At 34.6% G+C, this 23,849-nt stretch overlaps 4 protein-coding genes across 5 annotated transcripts; 1 reads left to right on the forward strand and 3 right to left on the reverse strand.

Annotated features, from left to right (window-relative positions):
- Nucleotides 1-105: 105 nt before the first annotated feature.
- LOC108563511 (EF-hand domain-containing protein 1-like) lies at nucleotides 106-4,318 on the reverse strand. Its single transcript, XM_017922202.1, has 8 exons — nucleotides 4,271-4,318; nucleotides 2,229-2,738; nucleotides 2,015-2,178; nucleotides 1,790-1,955; nucleotides 1,242-1,731; nucleotides 816-1,121; nucleotides 522-764; nucleotides 106-455 (listed from the first exon to the last, which is right to left on the reverse strand). Exons 1-8 carry the CDS (start codon nucleotides 4,316-4,318, stop codon nucleotides 106-108), a joined length of 2,277 nt encoding a protein of 758 aa, XP_017777691.1.
- A 791-nt stretch (nucleotides 4,319-5,109) lies between these two features.
- Nucleotides 5,110-14,761, forward strand: LOC108563519 (protein ELYS). Of its 2 annotated transcripts, none has more exons than XM_017922216.1 (32): nucleotides 5,110-5,372; nucleotides 5,443-5,880; nucleotides 5,940-6,086; nucleotides 6,143-6,375; nucleotides 6,433-6,582; nucleotides 6,642-6,903; nucleotides 6,957-7,139; nucleotides 7,208-7,392; nucleotides 7,687-7,867; nucleotides 7,948-8,091; nucleotides 8,145-8,328; nucleotides 8,381-8,485; nucleotides 8,540-8,695; nucleotides 8,744-8,855; nucleotides 8,946-9,071; nucleotides 9,126-9,267; nucleotides 9,328-9,633; nucleotides 9,690-10,141; nucleotides 10,211-10,363; nucleotides 10,429-10,819; nucleotides 10,880-11,407; nucleotides 11,460-11,600; nucleotides 11,657-11,767; nucleotides 11,821-11,928; nucleotides 11,986-12,210; nucleotides 12,266-13,096; nucleotides 13,153-13,194; nucleotides 13,248-13,793; nucleotides 13,914-14,090; nucleotides 14,148-14,239; nucleotides 14,295-14,367; nucleotides 14,424-14,761. In XM_017922216.1, exons 1-32 carry the CDS (start codon nucleotides 5,294-5,296, stop codon nucleotides 14,549-14,551), a joined length of 7,131 nt encoding a protein of 2,376 aa, XP_017777705.1. In that variant the 5' UTR covers nucleotides 5,110-5,293; the 3' UTR covers nucleotides 14,552-14,761. The 2 variants fall into 2 exon arrangements, with proteins under 2 accessions (XP_017777705.1, XP_017777706.1); XM_017922217.1 differs by having other exon boundaries at nucleotides 14,151-14,239.
- Nucleotides 14,762-14,914: 153 nt separating this feature from the next.
- Nucleotides 14,915-17,875, reverse strand: LOC108563521 (ATP-binding cassette sub-family F member 2). Its single transcript, XM_017922219.1, has 5 exons — nucleotides 17,733-17,875; nucleotides 17,080-17,456; nucleotides 16,503-16,996; nucleotides 15,561-16,439; nucleotides 14,915-15,496 (listed from the first exon to the last, which is right to left on the reverse strand). The coding sequence occupies exons 2-5, from the start codon at nucleotides 17,453-17,455 to the stop codon at nucleotides 15,377-15,379; spliced, it is 1,869 nt and encodes a 622-aa protein (XP_017777708.1). The 5' UTR covers nucleotide 17,456; nucleotides 17,733-17,875; the 3' UTR covers nucleotides 14,915-15,376.
- A 780-nt stretch (nucleotides 17,876-18,655) lies between these two features.
- LOC108563526 lies at nucleotides 18,656-22,412 on the reverse strand. The gene is made up of 2 exons (XM_017922225.1): nucleotides 21,668-22,412; nucleotides 18,656-19,309 (listed from the first exon to the last, which is right to left on the reverse strand). Exons 1-2 carry the CDS (start codon nucleotides 22,040-22,042, stop codon nucleotides 18,722-18,724), a joined length of 963 nt encoding a protein of 320 aa, XP_017777714.1. The 5' UTR covers nucleotides 22,043-22,412; the 3' UTR covers nucleotides 18,656-18,721.
- Nucleotides 22,413-23,849: the final 1,437 nt, after the last annotated feature.

A 23,849-nucleotide genomic window follows, 5' to 3' on the forward strand; every position in this document is an offset into this window, starting at 1 on the left:
GTGATATATTTGTATTTGCCACTATTTATTTAAAAATATTTGTTTATGTACGTGAAAAAAAGTGTGTAAAGGTGTTTGTAAATCGAGTCGAAGATTGTGAAAGTGTTAGCATTTTTGATAATAATCGGTGCAATCGCAGGGGATCTTGTCCGTTCTCATGTCGCACAAATCCATGCGATCTCTCACGCACCTTTCAGGACCTTCTGCGAATCTCACAGATTTTATCCTACAAGCCCCTTTCGGAAGCTCCACCGGCTGGACCATCAGAGGAGATGCCGCCGACACCGCAGAATCCACTTTTCTCCTGATATCTATACCGATCGGAGGTGGTATATCGCAAGGCGGAGCATCCCCGGTCTCGCACACGTCTTTGTGTTTCTGCAGGATGGCATCGTAATGTTTCTGCAACGCTTCTTCGGGTGTATCAATATGCTTTGGTGTAAACAAGGATTGATCTTGAAAAATAAAATATAATTAAATTAATAAACGATAATCAGAAAAAAAAACAACTCAGAGTTTACCTCCCATATCCGTGCATTCGATGGATTTTACATCTCCAATGACTAACGGATAAGCGCAATCCTTATTTAGAGGTTTAATACCGTACGGAGGAACCTTTTCTTTATGTTCCATGCTCTTTTCGTATTCCATCAAGATCTGAGCTCTCTTCCTATCATCAGAACTTGGATCAAATTCAGCGCCTCCGACGTGCATTTGTTCCAAACACTTCTCCATCTCGGTCGCGTTCTTCTCCAAATCACGACCTGCAAAAAACAAACAGTTTACAAAGTTTAATCGTATCAACTAGAACAAACCGATAGCATCTCGTTCGGCCTTCTTCACAGCTTCATCGTACTCCTGCTCTTCATCCAAAAGATCATCCTTAAGATGACCCTGGATGAACATGTAATTACGCATGTTCTCGATTATCTCGCATGGGAATTTATCTGGATTTTCTTGCATGTACCGATACACATATAAATCAGCTCCAATTATTATAAATCTTTGCTCATAAACGGTAATCACACCACCAATGTAGAAATCAGCAGGTGAGTAGTAATCAGGATCCAAAGGATCTCCACCCGGTTTAGTTAACATAGTATTACGAAGATATTTCCCACCTGAAAAAAAAAAACAAACAATTTTTAAAATAACATTTAAAATAGATAAAACTAATCCAAAATACTTGGACCTTTACGTAAATTTAAAAACCATTAATAAAATATATTATTTTCATTTACCAATAACTCCGGAATTCTCAATTATAATCTCGTATATGTTGACGGTACCATCGCCTAAATTGTACTTCATCACGAACCTCCTAATAGTGTCTTCAGGATGGACAGCATCAAACTTCATCTCGTACCTCAAGAACTTGTTGGCATTGGTGACCTGCTTGATAACATCCTTCCTGGGCGGCTTCGGAATCATCATGTACGTATTCTGCATAGAATCTTCTAAACTTCCGAAGCCATCGTGTGGCGGCATTGGCGGTTTAATCTTCGGTTTTTCCTTCGGTTTCATGTCGATAGCCGGCTGCTGTTCGTAGCGCAAAACCTTCTGGTAGTAATTCCTAGTAAACTTGTCGCAATCATATAAGAACATTCTTCGACCCAGGACGAAAATCGTTTCTCCCACACGAAAATCTTTAGGCTGGTAATATTCATTCACTTCCGCATCAGACCTTTCCAAGTAAATTGATGGATAATTTACTGGCCGTTCAGTCCAAATCTATATAACAACATAAAACTCATTAAATATGTGTATTTTAACTACTGGCATGATATACTTTGGGCAATTTAGTTTTCCTGAGTAATTGCGGGAAAGGATCACGTCCTTCGTTATTCTGCATTACTTCTTTAACAGCTACAGTGTCATCGGCCAAGAAATAAAGGATTTCGTAAGGACGAATCTCTCCGTACTCACTATCTCTATCATCCCACATTGCATCGAATCTGTAATAATTTATTTTAAACTCCTATATTAATAGATGTTAAAAAAATCGAAACAGTACTTTAAGATTTTTCCGTCGTATTCCAGGAAGCGCCGGAATTTATCGTCGGCCGGAGGAGTTGTGGTGCAATGGATTTGTGTTTTGAACTTTCTGTCTTGAGTGTAAGGATCCGGTGGCAGCGCTTCAGTTTCACCAACGATAACTCCTTGGCTCCTCATAAATTCCTGCAATTCCATCAATTACAATGGGCATCAATCATGAAGATAAATCTCACCTTTGTGTATTTATCGCAATCGACGGTATGGTAAACTATGCCGTATATGCATATATCTATACCGACGTTCAGATCCTTCCAATGCCAAACTTCTCCGTGATCCGTTTTCGGAATCTTTCCTCTCTTCACCAATCGCCCTTGATCGAAACCGCTGTTCGCAGTCTTCGGCTCCATCACCGTCATGGAATCATCTTCCAAGAAATAAATTATATTCACATGTCGCACCCTGAAATACTCCGCCGGAGACTCAAACACCGACTGCTTGAAGAACGCTTTGAACGTTAAACATTTCTGATCGTAGAGCGCGTAATGGGGTAGATAAAGCGGGGGAGCTTTCGCTCTGGTTCTTCCGTAGGTCAGCGATGGATCGTAGTGCAGGGGTTCCAATTTCGATACGTAAGCCACGGAATTTATATCGAGCTCGCTGTTCCCGTGACCGGTAAAATGCATCTTTGGATGTCTGTATCCATTTATAATATCGAATGTTTGACATAAATGGAAACGTTGAATCTACGCGGAACAGCCTTGAATATCAACACTTTAATTGATACAATCTTTAAGAACTTACCGTGGGATCTTTAAAAGCGTACCCGGGAAGTTTGGGAAGTCCTGACATATTGTATAATAGCTTTAAACTGCACGTCAAATGAGAATAAACAATATCGATCACACACTTTTTCGTTCCCTGGACAACCAATTTCATTTCAACCTTTAATCGACTAGTCTAAGCATTCCTTGACTTAACATTTAGTTTTAATTGCGTACATTATCAATATAACCATATTAAACTCTCCTGATTTCTTCTGTATATCTAATTGTTTGGAATCGTTATAATGTAATGCATCAACGCATTAATGTTCATCGCCGCGTAAAAGGGCAAAAGAAGACCACAGAGGAGCAATTAACAGCAAGTATTGTTTTTTGAGGGAAGTGGGGTGCAAATTAAATATATGATCTTTTGATTTCTTGAGGGTTGGCGGGAAGATTTGTTATTTCCTTGCTGTGGCCCTATTAATGTTACAGAGAGTCATGAAGAGTAAATTTTTGAAAATTTATATTTTATTTTTAATCATACTTAAGAGTTTCTCCTTTCTCTTCATTGTATCAATTTTCAATTTATGTTGTTTATTTGTACTTTGATGCATTTTTCAATTATTTTTAAAATACATTGGAACCTTGCTTGACGAACATAATCCGTTCCAGAATTTCCGGATTTTTACTCGTATAATGAAACAATTTTCCCCATATAAACTAATTTAAAATACTATAATGCGTCCATGCATTTCATATATATGGTTATTTTTTTATTCTTTCTCTATTTATTCGGAGTCATGCAAGTATTATTAAATTTTTCACAAAAAAAAAATCACAAATAACATATAAAAATACAATTAGTATATGAACCCAAGTTTTGAAAATGATATAATAGGCGCACAATCTGAGACTCGTTTTGCAAAGCATCGCTCGTTAAGCGAGTCATTATTACAATTTATTTTGCTCGTTAAAGCGAGGTGCTCGTAAAGAGAGGTTCCACTATATTTGTAAATTTCATCTCTTCATATCATCATTATATGCAACCAACATTGATCATTCATTTTTTCAGAGTTAAGTGGGTTCGTATGAGAATCTATATTTCTTAAAACATTTACATTAAGCCAATTATTAATATACTATTATTATACAAACAAGAATCAAACTATTAGAAAATAATTGGTTGCAACCTTTCACTCTGTATTTTATATTACATATTTCTTTAATGCGCTTTAGCGTTGTACAAATAAATTACAATTATTTTATATTTTTACAACGTAAAAACGAATGTTGAGAGTAATCATCATAATCATCACATTGTCGAGAGTCCAACAATTCTTTAGTAACATTGGTCTCGAAATCTGTTGTTTGCAGTTTTTGGTAAGATAACTTGGGCACTCTGCAGCCGTTCACAAAGTCCAACGTCTGCGAACGGTGGTGATTTTGAATCTGAAAAATCATTGAGATCTGAAAATATGTAATAAGTTATTTTACATAATGAATGATGTTACCGAAGGATCTCTGAAACTCAAACCGGGTAACTTTGGAAGTCCAGACATTTCTGATCATATAAATAAGGAAATTACAAATAATTTTGAATGACATTAACAGTTTTCTCAGAAATGAAGTAACTATAGATTTCAACAATTACCTTACTTTTTTATATCATTTAACAGTTCATTTGATAATTGACGTAACAAAATATTTCAATCTAGATGTAATAGAGTGTTAATTAAGTAATATATAAATGTAATTCATTAATTAGTTTAAAATACTTTAATATATACAGTGGAACCTCGTTTAACGAGTTTAATCTGTTCCAAAATTTCCGGATTTTTACTCGTATAGTAAAACATATTAAATATACACATAATATGTGTACACAAGTATTAAAAATGATGTAGCAGGCGCGCTATCCGGGACTTCTCTTCTCATCATCACCCGTTATGTGAAACGTCGCTCGTTAAGCAGTCATTTTTCTTACAATTAATTTTGCTCGTTAAGCGAAATGCTCGTTATGCGAGGTGCTCGTTAAGCGAGTCATTTTTCTTACACTTCCACTGCACTTCTGGAAAAGAAGATACATAAAGAAAGCTAGATCATTTGGGACTTAAGTTGTAATAGTGATGATTAACATCTGTTAATATAAAAAGAACTGGCGCTCCCACGTACATATTGTATAATTTATAATGCCAATGAATTTTAAAGATTATTGTCCTTCGTTACGTAATTTGAATGATATAAATAAACGTGAATAATACATGTTTTTAATTGAAGTTCTCGCCACCAGCGCTGTTGTCCTTATTTAAATTTGACCTACCAGAATCCAATGGGACATGATATAAAAAAGTAACCGAAATAAAAGGACGTGAAATATAGGTTATGCCGCTGAAATAATAATTTCAAAATATTGTCTAATTTGTTTGCGCGTTTTATTGTTTTTTTACCAAAATTACTCAACTCCATTAATCAGGCTAATATGAATTAATGGCATTTTAACATTGGAGTAGTGAAGCTGTTGAAATCCCAAAAAGATGGCTTCATATGATATTCAAAAGGTTGTTCGAAATCAATATTCCTTGCAGGATTTCTTGGATGTACATAGCAGTGCAGGTAAGTGTTTTTAATTTTGTGTGCACTTACGTTATTATCATTTCAATTAAACTTTTTAACATTTCTCTAGATAATCTACTTAAGCTGTCTGGTTTCATATCGAACACCAAGTTTATGTGGATGACATGTGGTCCATACCTGGAAATAAGAGAAACCAAAACAGGCAACAAGATAGGAGATTACACTTTTGGAGCTGCTGCGAAAGACACTGATACTCAAATAACCTGTGTGAAAGAGCTAAATACACAATTCTCGGATAGCTCCATTTTGGTGATTGGTTTGGAATGCATCAATGGTGGTATGGTCTGCATCTTTGATAACATATCATGGCGGGTTCTGAGAGCAATTCAAACTCCTCAAAAGGTAACTTATATATCAGTGGTGAATGCAGGAAATGAGGATTCTAGTTTTCCTGGGCCATTGAACAATTTTGATGGAGCCCTTTCTGTTGGCATGTACCAAGGAGATATTTTAGTTGTTGACTTATGCAGACAAGCCATAAATGAAGGTAATTCTATTGATGACATTTAAAGATGTATACAATAATTAATTTATAAATTTAATTAGCACTGAAAATAAATGGGATTTCTGAAATCAAAGGAGAAGTGGATCCATCTCAATTGACAATTTTGTCTGTAAATGATATTAACAGTATTGAGCAATCCAGAAAAGCAGCTGAACTAGAGAACAATCATCTTGCCATTCATTTAAATGGTAATAACTAAGTCATATATAGTTTAAATATTGTATGACTGGATTCTTTTTTGTAGATGTGGGGAGGGCTCCTCATTTTATATTGAAAGGACAAAACGGGGAGGATCGCATTCACGTTAACAAAGAGGAGGTCGTGATCAGTTCCCTTCACTATGCGCCTCAATTAAGTTCCTTATTCGTCGGATTCAACTTTGGGGCATTGCAAATATGGGATTTGATCAACATGAATCTTATATACACATCGCCCGTATACTCGGAAAACATTCCAATTTCCTATTTCGCGATATTAGTAAGTAAATAGAATTGATACAAAAAATGATGACTAAAGTTCTACTAATAATTGTAGGAACCTGTCGACGATCCAAGAGCGTTTTGCTACTTTTGGGCTATTTACAGTAGCAGCGATACAAATGATAAAAGCTTCCCGTTAGCTGCCCTTTATTCACTCAGTTACGAATCTAAAGATTGGCACGAAGGTTACGGATACTTATATTCTGTATGGATCATAATGTCATTTGAAAAGAATTATTTCTTATTGCTAATGTACTGTTTCAGAATTTGTTGTCGTGTGCGGTCAGATTTCAAGCAGATTTAAGTATGATCGACAATAAAGATGATCTTGCTATTGGTGCGCAGTGCATCAAATTGGAATCATTCAGTAAAGGTTTGAATAGCGTTACCAATTCAATGCTTGAATACAATGAAGATTCCTACACTTTATGCGAAATGGTATGGAACGTCGTCTGCAAAAACAATATCGTCCACACGTACTTGAGTGTTTTTGACTTGAACCAATGGTACAAAGAACAAATGCCTAGTAAGTTACAAATTTTAAAAATATATAGTCAATATTTAATTTGTCTATTTTAGGTGCTCCGCATTATCATCAATGTAAATCTTATATGTCTATAGTCTGCATATCAGATTTGATTAAAAAACATAACTCTGAGACTTTTCCATTAATGAACGTGCACATTGACGGCGCCACGATAAGGTCGTTCGTCGGTGCCCAAAGGCTCGAAGAACATTATTATCCAGCTTCTCTATCCTTTGGTGAATACGATTTAAAAAAAAACAAAAATTGAACTTAATACTAAACATATTCTTAAATTTGCTCTTAGATTTGTGCTGTATTAGTGAAATGGAAATATACTTTGTGAAGAATCACGGATTGCAGAAACAGCTGTATCGGAACATGGAGATGGCCGGTCCTTTAGCATTAATGAAACCAGGTGAACTGTATCAATCCAGCATTACGTTGGGCTTGACTCCGCTCTTCATGGAATCCTATATGAATATAAGCTTGGTAAGGATATCTTCATTTCAATTACAAAAGGAACAAACTCATTCAAATATGAATCATTTACAGTTTGTTCTGTACAATTTGCTTGAATTTCAGCATTCTTAACACTATTGAAATATTCTGGCAATAGATAATCTATTATGTTCATACCTTCTTCCTAAAGATTTTGGCTGCATTTGAAACCTACCCAGGTAACATTTCCTTTTTCCTCTCAAACTCCTTAACATTAAAAGAACTGAAAATTATATGAAAAGAAATTCATTGATACTAAAAATATATATATTGATTTGATTAAAGGCCCAACAAAGGGAACATTTATTAAGCGTTGCGTTGGAAAACCGCATGGAAAGTTGGATTTGCAAATGCGCGACTTCTTGGGGTAACGGAAGTCACAGGGCAGCTGGACTGTCTCTAGATTTACTTCTGAATTGGGCCTGGCAACGTGCAAATACCTTGAAAAACAATGCTGATAAATTATGTAAGATTTTGCTCAAATTAACACAAATACTCGTCTGCATCTTTCGCACGTGCCGCTTAATTTTCAATGCAAAATTACAGGTGTTCCCTTGTTTGATCAAACTGGTACTAAAATGGATGCGAACTCTTCGAGCATGCTGAGCAAATGCAGAAAACAAATTTATATCCTGAAAAATGTGTACAGTTTTATATGCAACAAATGCTCGCAGTTCCTTATTAATCCAGGTATGGTCTATCGGTTTTTGCAGTTATGTGATTATCCTTGATTCTATTTATAGAAATAACGATCAAGCAAAGAGATTGCCTGACGAGAGTATATACTTATCTGGATGTCTTGGGATGGTTGATCAACGTGGGTTTGCTACCAGAATTTACCAATAATGAGCAACGTCCGGACTTGGATGAAGGTAAACTGCAATTGCCGTACTCCGTCGAATCCCTGAAGTCTTATTACAACGAGAGGTATAAATAATTCTTTAATTCCTTTGAAAAATTTCTTAAGACATTGTTTTAGGAGAGCCAATTTAAATATTTTAATTAAAAGTAATGATATTTACCAGAGTGACTTCTTATTGTATATAGATAAAATCACAGACATTGGCGGAGAAGCACTAGAAAGGTAATTTTATTGGTACATTTGATAGAGTATTTTTTTATTATTTATATATTGTAGAGAGTGGAAATGCGATGGGGGCACTGGCCAATACCCACCTTCGTCAATACAAGTCTTACTGAGAACTTACCTAATCGAGAATATTGACATGCAACTAAAGCACACTATAGTGACTTATTTATTACTGGATCTAGCTATGACTTTGGACGACGAACAGTGAGTACATATAAATGTTCGTATCCATTGTTTATAATGTTATTCTAGATATAAAACTATTCTACCAACTCTAATCAAGTTCCCGAATATATTCAACATGTCTCCAAGTGTTACAAAAATAATACAAGGTTTTTGGCAACTGGATCACGGTGAATTAGAGGTATTTATTATTATTTAAGACTGTCCATAATTTTATTAAAGACTGCATATGTTGAAAATCTAAATATTATACTTTATTTTTTAATTGTAGACTGCAACTGAAAACCTTAGTGATCCAATGATTAAACCGGCTGATTTAGAATCGTGGCAACATAAATACTTAATAGAGTCTTTAATTCTACAAGATCAAGAAAAAATGGCTCTTTTATATATGAAGGTATGAAATCATACAAATCAATTTATTTCAAATATGTTATATATTTAATTTTAGGGTCGTCAAATACCGCTAACAAGTATAGACGATATTAGGCTCAATATATCTTTACTTGTGAATAACAAATTATTATCTGAAGCATTTGCCTTGCAACGAAAGCATTTTGGAAACACAGAACTACTCGATATTATATTTAAAGGTAACTTCATTAGATCTGTTTGATTAAACGTATTCAAATGTATTGTTTATTTTTTTGTAGAGTGCTTGAAAACCAATCAATTGAACGATTTGAATAATTTGAATTTGTCGCGGATCGAAGAGGAGGCTTTATTTAAATTCATGAAGGAGAATTCCTATGAAAATGAAGTTAACTTCCAATCTGTTTACTATATTCAGAGGAGCCGAATGTTCGATTTCTATCAATCCCAGTGTGAAAATAAAGATAAAGTTCTCGAGTTCAACGTTGGTAAATGCATTACAGAAACACTCAGCGATTATATGCCGAAGATCGATAAGAAGATCCTGAATACTTGCATTAACCAGAAAGCAAAATTATTCAATAAAGGTAATATTTGTATAGTTGCAATCGTATTTATTAATTAATTTTTGTTCGTTTTCCAGAATTTGTCACCGAACCTATGTCGGTATTTTTGCACAATTCGAAGGAACACATGAAGTATAAATCGGATTTATTGATTGCCTCGATAACGAAAGCACGTGAAACTTGGCTGGCGGATTCAGATGTTGAGTCCAATTGCTCCTACAAACTCACAGATGAAGATTTTCCGTTCGTCAGGCCTCCGCTATATCTGCCGCCCCGGAAAAGGTTGAGATCGGATCTAATCTATCCAAAATTGGTGGACAACTTTCCCAAGGATAACGTCTCAGAGATACCAACACCGCCAAAGAAATCCAAGCTCAGTCCACGGGAGTCCGTGCATACTCCGGCCAACAATGATAGCGGTGAAATAAAGCGTCTGACGAAGATCGAAACGCCGATCATCGTGAAGAAATCGCTTAACCTGAAGGATCAACTGGATTCTATGAGTACAACGCCACAAAGCATTCTAAAGGTTAATTTTTATTACACACAGATTATTCTGCTGAAGAGTCAATTGCTATATGATTTGATGTTTTTTTAGGTGACAAAAGTACGGGATAGATCAAAATCACCGGTAGACCGAGGCAACTCTACAACTCCTGAAAACTTGGATGAAATCGACGATCTTGAAGACGATGATTATGATGTATCTTTTCTGCATTCTACTAAAATTATGGACAGTTCTAAATCAAAGGTATTGATATTTTATTAATTATGCTATACAAAAAAAATCTTACTATTTCATATATTTATATATAGATAAGTTGCGGCATTGCTCCAAGAAAATCTTTGATAAAAAATCACGGAGTAAGATTTTCCGGCATTAATAGGTCATCCAGTTTAACTCAGTCTGGCAGTGCGTCGAGCGAATCGAAATTTAATTCTTCTGAAGATGTGAATAATTCTCTTCAAATAAACCCATTACCAGAAGTCTCAGATATTAGCATAACAAATGTAGTTACGGAAAATAAAAGCACTTCGCTTTCCACCGATAACGAAACGTTTTACTCCCCTGAAGCATCCATAGAAGAAGCCGAGCCTGTGAAAGAGGAGAAATCCGAAAAAATGTTAACCATTCCGGAGATCTTCCTGAAACGTGAGAAGAGTCCTGTTCCGGGCAGTCCTAAATCCAGAAAGAGTTACAAAGGAGGTGATTACATGGTTAATCTTGTTTTTGCACGAATCACAATAACCGTTTATCTTATTGCAGACATCTTGGAGAGACCTCCAATGCGTTCCAGTCCACGATTAAATAAATCGGAAACTTCGAGCCCGTCCTCATCTTCCGCTACTACCAATGTAGAAATCTTAAGTCCAGAGCAGAATCTTAAATCTAAGAAACGAGTGTCGGCTAGGAAGTCTTTATCCAGAATGGTATTGGAAAATAATGCCATCACCAAAATGCGTTCGACGCCTGTAATCGATATCGATGTGGAGAAATCTTCGACGATCACTGTAGAAACTTCGTTTAGTAAAACGGAGGTTGTAAAGAAAGTGATGGGCAATGTCATCGAGGAGATAACCGATAAAATCGAGAGCAAAAATATACATGAGAAGAAAATCGAAGGAAACACCGAAAAAGTCAAAGTTGACTCGCACGAAGAATCCAGCAAAACAATGACTAGGATTGAAGAAGATCAAAGTATTAACGTATTCTCGTATGGACAACCCGATGATGTTTTCGATGAAGAAGAAGAAATGGATATAGATGAAATCGAAGATATTAGTGATAATGAAGGTAATATAATTTAGCGATGTTGATTGGATATTTTATAGATTTTCGTTATTAGATAAAGAAGTTTTCAATCTTGCAATTGAAGAGTTCTCCAATGGTTCAAGCAATACCGATTCTGAAAGTGACCATAACGTGGGGGTAATTGTCGATGCGGATTCTAATCAATCCAGTACAGACGGACATGAATCAACAGAAGGTAATAGAATTGAACGTTGTTGTATGTATATTGTATATATTGATTTCTGTTATCAGTTAATGAAGGTTTACGCAAAACACATTACACGACTAGCCGTAACGTAATCATCGAAGGGGATTCTAATAACTCCACCATCGTTTTGTCTATACCTACAGATGATAGTTCAGGTATTATAATTGAATGATCTCGTATTGGGTATTTTATTGATTTTTGTTCTCAGATATTTATAGTCAGAACAATACAGATTCTGAGATTGACCATAATGTGGCAGTCATTGACGAATCCGATTCCAATCAATCAAGCACAAACGAACCTGATTCAACGGAAGGTAATAGAATGAAATATTGTTATATGGATATTTTATAGTTTTTTTTTATATTCTCAGATAATGAAGGTTCTAGCAATTCAGATTCTGAGAATGACCATAATGTGTGCGTAATTGTCGAAGCGGATTCTAATCAATCCAGTAAAGATTCAACTGAAGGTAACGATAATAAATGTCCACGCAATAAACATTCTTCGACTAGCCGTAACGAAATTGTCGAAAGGGATTCTAGTAACTCCAGTGTGGCTTTGTCTATACTTACAGATGATCCTACTTCAACAGAAGGTAATACAAGTAAATGATGTTGGAAGGATATTTTATTGTTTTTTTTTGTCCACAGATATTGAAAGTTATAGCAATACAGGTTCTGAAAATGTCCATAACGTGGCAGTAATTGACGAATCGGATTCTAATCAGTCCAGCACAATTAATGAAGTTTCCAATGATGCAATTGAAGTGATCTCCGATGGTTCTTGCAATACAGAGTCAATTCTACCCAATGAAGTCATCGAAAGCGCCAACTCGAGTAGTAATACTCGCAACGATGCAAATAGCGATGTCAACATCGAACACGATCAGCGGATTACTGATAATGTGGGTAATAGTAGTTTGCATACTTCAACAAAACATGTGCAGAATATCAGAAGTTTGATGAATTCATCTGATGAAAGTGAACAACTTGTTTTACAAGTGTCCAGTTCGGATGAAGATGATAAAACTGCAGAAATCACTGAGTCCATCATTAAAGATACAAAAGAATCTACTTCTACTAAACGAAACAATCAAATAGATGTAGTCGAGAATATATTGATCGCTAAAGAAAGTAAGCAGGAAGATAATGAATCACTGTCAGTAGAAACTACCATTAATTTGGTAGAAAAAAATAAGTCGATGGAAAAAGAAGATTCCGAAATTTTAAAAGAGAGTACTACTTTGGAATTAGCGAAGAACGTGTCTATACAAGATGATGAATTAGATGTAACTGACGTAATCGTAGATGTAACATCCAAGAAAAATGCTGGTAGAAGAATGACCGATATCTTCGATAAAACTCAGTGGGTGAATGAACCGAAGATCGAATTAAATTTGACCGATCAATTGGAGACAATGGATGATAGTTATGTAGCCCCAACATTTAAACTCGGCGACACGTTTGATAATTCTAAATCAGGCAAGTTTTTCATTATAATAGGTTATATTAGTTTTATTGGTTTGTTTTGTTTACAGAAAGCGATTTGGCTTCCGAAATCAAAGAAGATATCCCTTCAGGTAAATCGTTGTACTTTTGAATTTTGTTTTTTATTTAATTTGTATATTTCCAGATGAAATTAAGCTTGCAGAGAATATAACACCAGAAAAGACGGTTGTAGCTAAAAGACGAAGATCGACTTCGGTTAAGAACACAGAAATATTGTCTCCAATAAAGACCAGAAGGCGATCATTAGCTGAATCTGGTACTAATTCACCGGTAGTAGATACACCGACAAGAGTGCTTCGTCCTAGACGCTCCAGCACTTCGACGGAATCGCCATCAGTGTCGGCGTCCAAGAAAGCAACGGCGCGCACCAGAAGCGCTAGTGTTGATGTCGAAGTGACTGTACCGAAGAGACGATCGATTCGCGCGAAAAGCGTTGATAATGTCGAGGAGGCTCCAGCCACGCCGAAAACCAGAGCAAGAAGAACCTCGACGGCTTTACCTGCAATCGATGAGGAAACTAAATCTGAAGCAATAACGGCTTATACCACAAAACGAAAACTTACCAGAAATCAAAAGGTTCTTCTTGAAAAGAACCTAAGCGATGAAAAGGGGGATTTAGATTTCGATAAATTAAATCCCCTCGAATTAATGGACAAAGAAGAATTTAAAGGTAATAACAATATTTTTGTTTACTCAATGTGAACAATAAAAAAAAACAAGATTTGAAGGAAGAACGAAAAAAAATATTTACAAATTCAATAGTTCTTTAATGCTGTTTATGTATTTTTAGGTGAAGCAGATCCAGAAGAACAAGGAATATTACAAAGTTCACCAACTTCTAGTATTGCAAGCAGCAGCGTCGATACTGCTCGCAGTAAGAAGACAAGCAGCGTATCTTCGAATCAAAAAGTCTTAACGCCTAGAAAGAGGAAAACTAAAGGTGTAACCGAAGATAGTCCTCCAAAAAGTATGTAAACAAATTATATTATCCAAATAACGAGAGTTCAACTGAATTACTTTTTAGTAGCTTTACGTAGAGGCAGAAGCGCTTCAGTAGAAATACAAGATGAGGCCGTCCCGTTAACGCCAACAAGAAGAACCAGAAAATCATCACAGGTATAGTGTGTTAGTAATATTCTTATGCACAAATTAAATACAATTTGTAATTTAGGATTCTGTGGCGAGTGATGCGTCTGTTGAACCAAGGAGATCATCCAGACGTAAATCGAAATCCGAAGTCTCCGGTAAATTATATAAATCAAATTAAAAGTATGTAACTTATTCAATAATTTCGTTTTAGATTCTGATGGAGAATCCGCAGCGGGAAAGAAAGGTACAAAGTTGAAAACCACGCTGAGCAAAATTAAAGAGGAATCGGAAGAAGAGATTGCGAAACCGAAGAGGGGACGCAAAAAGACAACGGATTAAGTGGAGGCCTTAGATAAATATGTATTATTAACTGTTTCTTTGTAAATTTTTATTTTAAATAAAATTGGTGATTTATTATAATCGATATATAAATTATTACACTTTACCTATTCCGTTGCATTTACTAAAAGTATGTACAAAAACATAGCAAGACGTTACCGTAGAGTCAGATGTAATTTAGAGTAAGCTATATATATATACTATTAGTCTTCGCTAATTGTTAACGCCGAAGATGATGAAGGAAGGTACACACACAACATTTATTCCTATTACGAAGCCATATATCCATATTAGCATACATTTAACGAAGATAATACTTTTCTTGTAATTTAGGTTTAAACGATGTGAGAGAATAGTTACTAGTTTCTTTTGTTGTTATTATTATTATACAATGATATTAAAGACAATAGCTTTCGCCTTTTTAAATTATTAAATAAATGTAATTCTGTTTTTGAAAATATATAAAATAAACTAGATACATTCAATATCATCATGTCTTAAAAAATTTATATTTCGCCAATACACAATAATAATTGAATTAAAATATAAGAAAAATTGCAGTACACCGAATTTCTTTGTTTTCTTTTATAATTCTACAACCATAGGCTGGACAAGACCATAGAATGATGAAGGTTTTCCTTTAGTTTGTTTTTAATATTAATGCACTACAACACGACATATGATGAGTACATTCCATATTTAATTACTGCAACTAGAACACAGAAAAAAATGTCCAGATAAAATTTAGCTAAGCAACATTTGTAATATTAATTACTGAATAAATAAAGGTGTAAAACAATATAGCTAAATTTGTGTCTAAACGAATTATTTTCGTTTAGCGTTATCCTTAAGAACCTTGGTCTTGAGATGCTGCTTGTATTGGAGGATATCACCTTGCCACTTTGTGCACGTTCCCTTTTCGCAAACCCAAATTTCTTGAGCGACCTAAACAAAAACAGAGTAATTACAGTAAATAGATCATGCGGTGGAGAGAATATTGTGAAATTACCTGACTAATCAGTCTGAAGTCGTGACTAACTAAAACCATGCCACCGTCGTAATCGTTGATGGCTTCTGCAAGAGCATCGATCGTTTCCATGTCAAGATGGTTAGTAGGTTCGTCGAGTAACAGCAAATGAGGTGTCTGCCATGCCAACCATGCAAATACGACTCTGCATCTCTGACCGTCGGATAATTGTCTAATCGGGCAGACCTGTTGCCTGCCTGTCAAACCGTATCTGCCAATGATTTTCCTCATTTCTTCGCGTTCCTTAACTTGAGGGAAAGCTCTCATCATGTAATCCAAAGGAGTCACATCCAAATCGAGCAGCTCGTGTAAATGTTGGTGATATCTGGCGATTCTCAAATGCGAGTTCTTCCTGATCATTCCCTCGGTTGGAACCAAATCTCCGTACAACAGTTTAAGCAAAGTTGATTTGCCGGCACCATTGGGACCCACGAGAGCCAACCTCGTGTCCAGATCGATACCGAACTCTAAGTTCCTGTAAATGAATGGGGTGTCATCGTTGTATCTAAAACTGACGTTCTGCACCATGATGACTGGCGGAGGAACCTTGCCACAGCTCGGGAAGTAAAAGTTCAATATTTTATCGCTGACCACCTTCTCGGTCAAACCTTGTGCAACCATCTTCGCCAAAGTCTTTTCTTTACTTTGTGCCTGTCTGGCCAACTTGGCGGAACCGTGACCGAATCTAGCGATGTAGTTCTTCATGTGGTTAATCTGGTCCTGTTCCCAATTGTACTGCTTCATTTGATTTTCGAGCAACTCCATGCGAGTTCTGACGAAAGCATCGTAGTTACCAGTATAATACTTAAGCCTTTTCTTATTTACGTGGATGATATTGGTACACACACCGTTCAAGAAATCCTATTTGAAAAAAAAGAAGAATGAATGATATCGTTAAATTTGTCGTTATGTGTCAATATTTACTTGTGAATGTGAAATGATGACCAAAATACGCTTGTAGTCTTTCAGTTCCTCTTCGAGCCACACACAGGCGTCCAAATCCAAATGGTTTGTGGGCTCATCCAACAGCAACAAGTGAGGTTTAACATAAAGAGCTCTGGCCAAAGCGATACGCATTCTCCAACCTCCGCTGAAATCTTTTGTTGCCTTCGCCTGCATATCTTTATCGAAGCCAAGACCGTGCAAGATGTTAGCTGCGCGAGCTTCGGCAGTATCTGCGGACATATCATCGAGACGTTCGTAGATGTCCATAAGCTGTTCTTGAGCTTCGTCATCTTCACAGGCGACCAATTGTTCAGCCAATTTCTCTAACCGCACGCGCTCCTCATCTACGTCCATTACACACTTCAAAGCTGACTTATCAGAAGCGGCAATCTCGCGTGTCAAATGGAATATATCTATATGATCAGGAATTGGAACTTCCCTATTACCCAGCACAGCCAAAACAGTGGATTTACCTATAATAATAAAATTTTCATAAATAAAAAAAAAAAATTAAATAACACTAAATATTAAGAAATCAAATTGTATTGTCACTTACCACTTCCATTAAGACCCAATAATCCATATCTACGACCACAATTCAATTCCAACATAGCATCCTGCAACATTTCACAGCCATGGAAAGTAATGGAAAAATTGGCAATTTTAACATCCCTAGACTTGGGATGCACTGCCAAGGATCCTGTGCAAGATCTGGCCTCAGCATTCAGCCTAGCATCAGATTCTAATTTGGCACACAATGCTTCCTCTGCTGACAAGGGCACCTCCTTGATGGTGCCATTAGTGGTTGTGCCGTTGACTTTCTCTTGCACATCATCCTTTTTCTGCTCAGCTGGTCCTTTCTTGCCAGCCTGTCTAGCCTTTGCAGCATCCTTCTTACGTTGTTGTTCGCGTTTCTTTGCATCAGACGGCATTCTGTGGCAAACAGAGATGATCATTAAATAAATTAGTAAGTGACAACCATTTGCATTGCTTCATCAAGCATTACCAGTGACTCACGCAACAATAGCGAACGGTAAAAACCACGTTTGATTGAGGTAAAAAAGGAAATTGAATATTTGGCAGATCGGTTTTCGCAAGCAAGGTCAATTTATTAAGTCCACATTTACACATTTTACTTACTCAGCCGTCTCGGATTACTTTCGTTACACGAAAACCGATCTTCCGGCGCATCTTTGCTTATTTACTTACGTAATTTCTTTTAATTTTGACTGGAACAGACAAACACCGATAAACACGTGCTGCACTTCGGGAAATTTTCCACCAAAAAGGTTTTTGATTGAACTGCAAAGTGTACGACAGCCTCGCGGAGTTACCTCTCCGTCGATGGAAGCTCCACCTTTCGGCGAACATCGTAACGACCTCTAAACGGGAACATTTCCAATTTTAGAAAATGTACACCAGTAAATTATAGATCAAAGAACGTTCTCAACTTATTACATCATTAATAATATTTGAAATTTTAAAATTTTTGAATATTTCTATTGTTTTCTATCAGTTGGCATCTCCACTTTTTTTATTTTGAATGTGTCACTGTCTCTTAAAAAACGAATCAAATCCATTATAAAACAAAAAAAAACTAATAACATACAATTATATCTAATTAATATTTCATAGCAAGACAAATAATAAACATAATATAATTTAATTAATTTAATTTCATTATAATAAATAACAATATTAATTAAAAATATTTCAAGGCGGGAAATTTAATTTTATTTTGTAATGAAGATAATCTTAATTTGAATATACTACTTTTCATTAATTTCCATAAGAAAATCGAATTATTTTTATATTAATTAAACAATATATTACTAATTAATAATATATCTTCTCAAACAAATAAACTTTATTTTAGTAAATAAAAACACCAACTCGAAGAGCGAAAATATAAATACACTTTGACTGTATATGTAACACGCTCGAAATGATAAAATATTTAATTTAGCAAATCAAATTTATTGAGATCATAGTCATTAGAATTGGCACAAATTTAATTCAAATATTATTTTGAAATATAAAAATAAAATAACATCTCCTCATATTTATATCATCGATAACATAATTAGAATATGTAAAATGTATAAAATATAAAACAAATGAAAAGTCTTTCATTAAATAAATAACAATATATATCTTTAGTAATCAATCTTAATTCTACGTTGCACGTATATATTGCATTATCGATTTTCCGTTGAAGAATTGCTTTCTAATTTCAAGCGATTACTGTGTTTTATCTGTTTTATTACGCGCAACACTTCCATTCGAAAGTCCAGTTTTTCATCCTCCGTCATGCCTACGATCGACGGCATAACGGACACGAAGAACGCCTCGTCTTCTTTGGGAACCTTAGCCTTTTTATCGAACTCACTATGGAGCATCTCCTCCGATTTTCGCTTGTTCTTCTGAACGTACTTATCCTCACGGTAACTCTGATCCGAATCCGCTTCGTCTTCGACGCCGTTCGAACGTTCGTTGCAAACATGCTCTTTCCTGTCCACAACATCCGTTGATCTGCACAGCTCGTTGAAGATTCCTTTCGTCAGTATCTTGTTGATGAGCTCCTCTGCTAAAAGCTTCTGGATTTCATCCATTTTTCGCAGTTTCAAGTCCCAACTGCACGTTAGGGCTTCGTACTCGTCGATGTGATGATTGTCGTTGGTTATTGGCTCCGTGTAGCTTTCCACAGAATCGTCATCGTTTATCTTCTCGTGCGTTCGTTTGTCTTCTGTTATTTTGATCAGGTGTGGTATTGAAGGTTTCACATCCTGAAACAATATTAATATTCATAATAACATTTAGATTCATGCCAAACACACAATCCAATCTTGTATCTTGCCGATAAGAATTAATTCGGAAAAGTGCGGAAAGCATTGCAATAATGGACTTCTTGGTCAAACGAATAATAAAATTGCTGTTCGATTAAAATATAACATTTCTTCGGTTCATTTCATTCTCTTATGTATGAAACAATTACGTCTATTCGTGCAGAACGTAAAACGATTTAGTATTTAAAAAAAATGGTCCTTTTGTTATTGTAAAGAGATGCAGAAGAAAATTGTGTAAAGCCAAACCGCAATGTGAAAGTCGGAAAGTAATTAAAAATTGGAACGCAACTATTTTTAGGAATAAATTAAATAAACCAGTTTTATCTTTGTTTAAATATAATGGATTAATAAAAAGTTATATTTAATTGAAAATCATAAATGAATGTATTTTTTTAGAATTATAATAATCTATATTAATTTTTTGTTATCATAAAAAATGTACATGTACATTCATTTTCCAATTCTAAAGAATTGATGTAACAAGAAATTATTTGCATTCAATGCCTCTGAAACTAATGTAAATTAACTAAAGTTTGTAATAGTTATTTATTATTACTAATTACTGGAATTATCTTATGCTCACTTTTCGCATGAATATTGCACATTGGGAAAAACAATCATTTTAAAAGGAGCAAGAGAAAGCTAGAAAACAGAAAGTAAATATTGCAACTAAAGCAATCGAAATTGTCCGAGTTACAAGATACTGACTATAAAATGTTAAAGTGGAATTTTACAAAAAGATGAAAAGATTCATTTGCGATAATTATGATTTTGTTAGTGGCTGATTGGACATCAAGAGATGTAAAATTTTAATAGAAAATAAAATAGATCTAATTATATTTTAATGTATGTAATAATGATCAAAAATAACTAAGTTAATAGCCCCAGTTTTTATCAAATTATAAGCAACACCACGTTTCTTTCTTATCACGTTTATTCTTAAGAAAGATGATCTTACAATCAAGATTTAGTATACCTTGAATTGTGGAAGGTTTTATGACTTTCTACTAACCTTTAACAATTCAGAAAATCCTCTTTCTAAACTATTTATTTAAAAAAAGTCCGGGTTATGGAAATATGAATCCAATTATTTTATTATTCATTAAAATAATTTATACCACTAATATCTATAGATAGTTTTAGTTACTCTTTTTGTAAATGCATTGTTTATATATTAATATACTATTTTTATTAATAAAATATTTAAAAAATATATGAATAATACTAATTGCATATTTTTTTTAAAGGATAAAGCGAATATTTTTTGCGTGATATTTGTAAATAATTATATAATAATATTACCCATGATACGCAAATGGATGTAGATCTAATTAACTATGCATTTTTATTCATAACACCACGTAGTATTCATAATTTAGATAATCATAGCACTTGAAACACAAGCCGAACGTTCGCACACTTCAGAGAATAATCGATTTATTTACGGGTGCGGTTGACTTAACTCACTTTACATGTAAATGTAACATATCCATATATATATATATATTATAATTAATTAGAGATAAATACAAAAGTAAATTAACAACTTTGTCTGTAAAATTATTTATATCTAAATCCGATATAAGTCTTCGAATTAATAAAGTACTAAAACTTAATTAAAATAACAATTTGTATGTTTGTAAGAGCATATATGCAATAAATTATAAAAAAATATTTATTTGAAAAATTATTCGAAGTATTTAAGTCTTATTTAATAATATATATTAAACATATTTTCAATAGCTCTAATTTGAATAAATTTAGTTCATTTAAATTCCAAGTAATCTAGCTTAGTCTAAGACTTTAAGTGAGGAGCGCATTATTTGACATTAACTCCAAATTTTAAACGTCAAAATGTTTCTTATTATTATTGTTCTTTTGTGGACTTTTTGATTATTTTAGTACTTAAATAATCCTTAGATTATTTAATTTCGAGTTCTTGATTAAAGTAATAATTGTATGTTATCAGAGAGATTATTTACTGAAGTGAAATTTTTGATTTCGCGCCAATTTGAAATGATTTGTGCAAATGTCATGACACCATTGTTTCCGGTATAGACGTTTGCATGGCGCTTGCATTTAGAGATCGTCAAGTTTTAATTCATAAATGAAAATCCTTTAAGAATTATTCATAGAAGACGGACGAGGACTACTTAAAATTCCAATTACTGTGTGCACGACACCAAACGTATTCCAATTAAAAGCGCATTGTGAATGCGTTCCTCCACATTTAGACTAGGAGCAGTTGCGGAGGTGGCGGCTAGAGAGTAAGTGAATAGTCATCGAGCGTTTACTTACAACATAGTCGAACCAGTTGGACGATTGGTTATGGGAAAAGGTAGTCGGCCCATCGTCCGCACCAACCAGCTCGCCCAGAAATTTCAAATCGTTGAAGAAAATAGACGTAGATTTGAACGGTTCCCCTGTAACCTGGCATTGCTTCATCTTTTTCATGTCCCGTCTGTACGTCGTCCTCAACGAGTTGATTTTCTTCGTGACGATCTTCCTGTTCGCCAACGAGCAAATAGGTTTGTACTTCTCCACGAGAATCTCGTAGGCCCTGTTCTTCTTGTTGCGATCGCTGTATTCAGGACTCTTCGTGTTCCACAGTTCCGGCAGCTGCCTGTACGTGTTTATGAACTCCCTGATTTCGCGCTCGCAGGTCGCCGACATCGCATCAATTTACCAAACGAGCCCGGTCGACGAGATTCCCTTATGCATTTGTACAAACTGTCAAATGGAGCACAAGCACTTGCAACGCCATCGATAAATATTTGTACAAATGGTACCAACCGACGGATTGCGCAAATCATTTGCGCACAATTTGAGCGCGTTCTCTTAATTGCCGTCTTCGCAATCAATACAATTTGCTCAATTTGATCACTTAACGTGTTTGTCCATTGTCCGATGTGGGTTGAGAAGCTCAAATTCGTCAAATGCACTCTCTCAAAATAGTATTTAAATTGCAACAAATTAAGACTTTATCGTCGCCAAGGCTACCACAAATGTAAATAACTATTACATTCAATATCATCACAAGAAGAAACAAAGTAACACTTTTATATGTCAAAGAAAAAGGGAATTTATGTGTTTATAAAAGTACTTGAATTCGGAGTAATTCGGGATTGTTTACGTTTGGTCCCCTTTGTTCATATTGAAGTATTACTTATCTATTTGTTTATACAATAAGACGTATAGACTAAAAGACTTGGTATCTTATACATAGTTTATTTATATACTCTAGTAATCCAACCATTATTATCAAACAAGTTAACAGATTGGCCCATAATAAAAATTCAGAAACTTCTTACCGACACGACACAATTTTGTTACTTTTAAATTCCACTCTATTTTTTACCCAATAAAGTTTTCTTCTTATATTTTATTAAAATTTTAAACACATAACTTCTAAATAATATATATAATGTTTTTGTTATTTGAGCAGGGGCGGATTTAGGCGTGCAGAGACGGACCGCTAAATTTGGGGACTTATAACGGCCATGCCTAAATCATCAAATTAGAGCTGTAGATGTGGTCTTTATGAGTTGCAGTTCAGGCTCAAACTAATCCAAACTTTGGGCAGTACGACTAACAATTTTAGCACACTGGTCCTAAACAATGTTATTCTTGGGAATCCATACAATATTAGCCCAGAGCCGCCGAATAAAGTTAACAGTCCGTCCCTGCATGTGAATTTCGAAATTTTCATTTATGTTGAATTTATAACAATTAAAATACTGAATACAGTGGAAGTATGTACACGAGAATTTGTAATTGTATTAACAAATTACGAAAATTCTGCCTTTATTTTCAATTAGCAATTCTCTGATAAGCGAAATTATGTTTGGTATTTATTTTCTTTTAATGTTTTTTGATCAATTAATCAAGAAATTTATCAAAGTTTCAAAATAATAGTAACTTAAATCTTTATAAAACATAATTACGTTTTTTAATAAACAAAAAAAAATGTTAATGAGTAGTTTATTATTGTTATCTAGCAGTCAAATTAATTTATACAATTTAAGTTTATCTGCTTTTGTTATATGTGATTTTTTCTTGTTTCAGGAGTTTATGAAAATATTTTAATATTTCATAAACATTCATCAACTGTTTATTTTCTCAATACAAAGAGAAACAACATCTTTGTAAAAAGAAGCAATTATATAAAAAATAACCAAAACAAAAACGGCAAACACAAGCATTTAGAAATTATCATTTATCTAATTATTTTTTTTTTTTATCTAAAATATCAAATTGAGTGAACTTAATCATAATTTTCTTTAATGAAATTTAATCAATATTAAAGGGTGGACATGAAATATGTTCATGCATAAATATATTTTCATATGAGTTACATAAACTTGTCTAACATAACATGTTTGACCGTGAATCGATTTAAAATTTCGTATTTTTGTAGATTCGTTCTTGCGCAACTATAGCCGTTCATCGTAACCCAATAACCATCGTCTGTGACAGTCTG

Source organism: Nicrophorus vespilloides, unplaced genomic scaffold (assembly GCF_001412225.1).
Source record: "Nicrophorus vespilloides isolate i.1.1-1 unplaced genomic scaffold, Nicve_v1.0, whole genome shotgun sequence".
Classification (NCBI taxonomy): Eukaryota; Metazoa; Arthropoda; class Insecta; order Coleoptera; family Silphidae; genus Nicrophorus; species Nicrophorus vespilloides.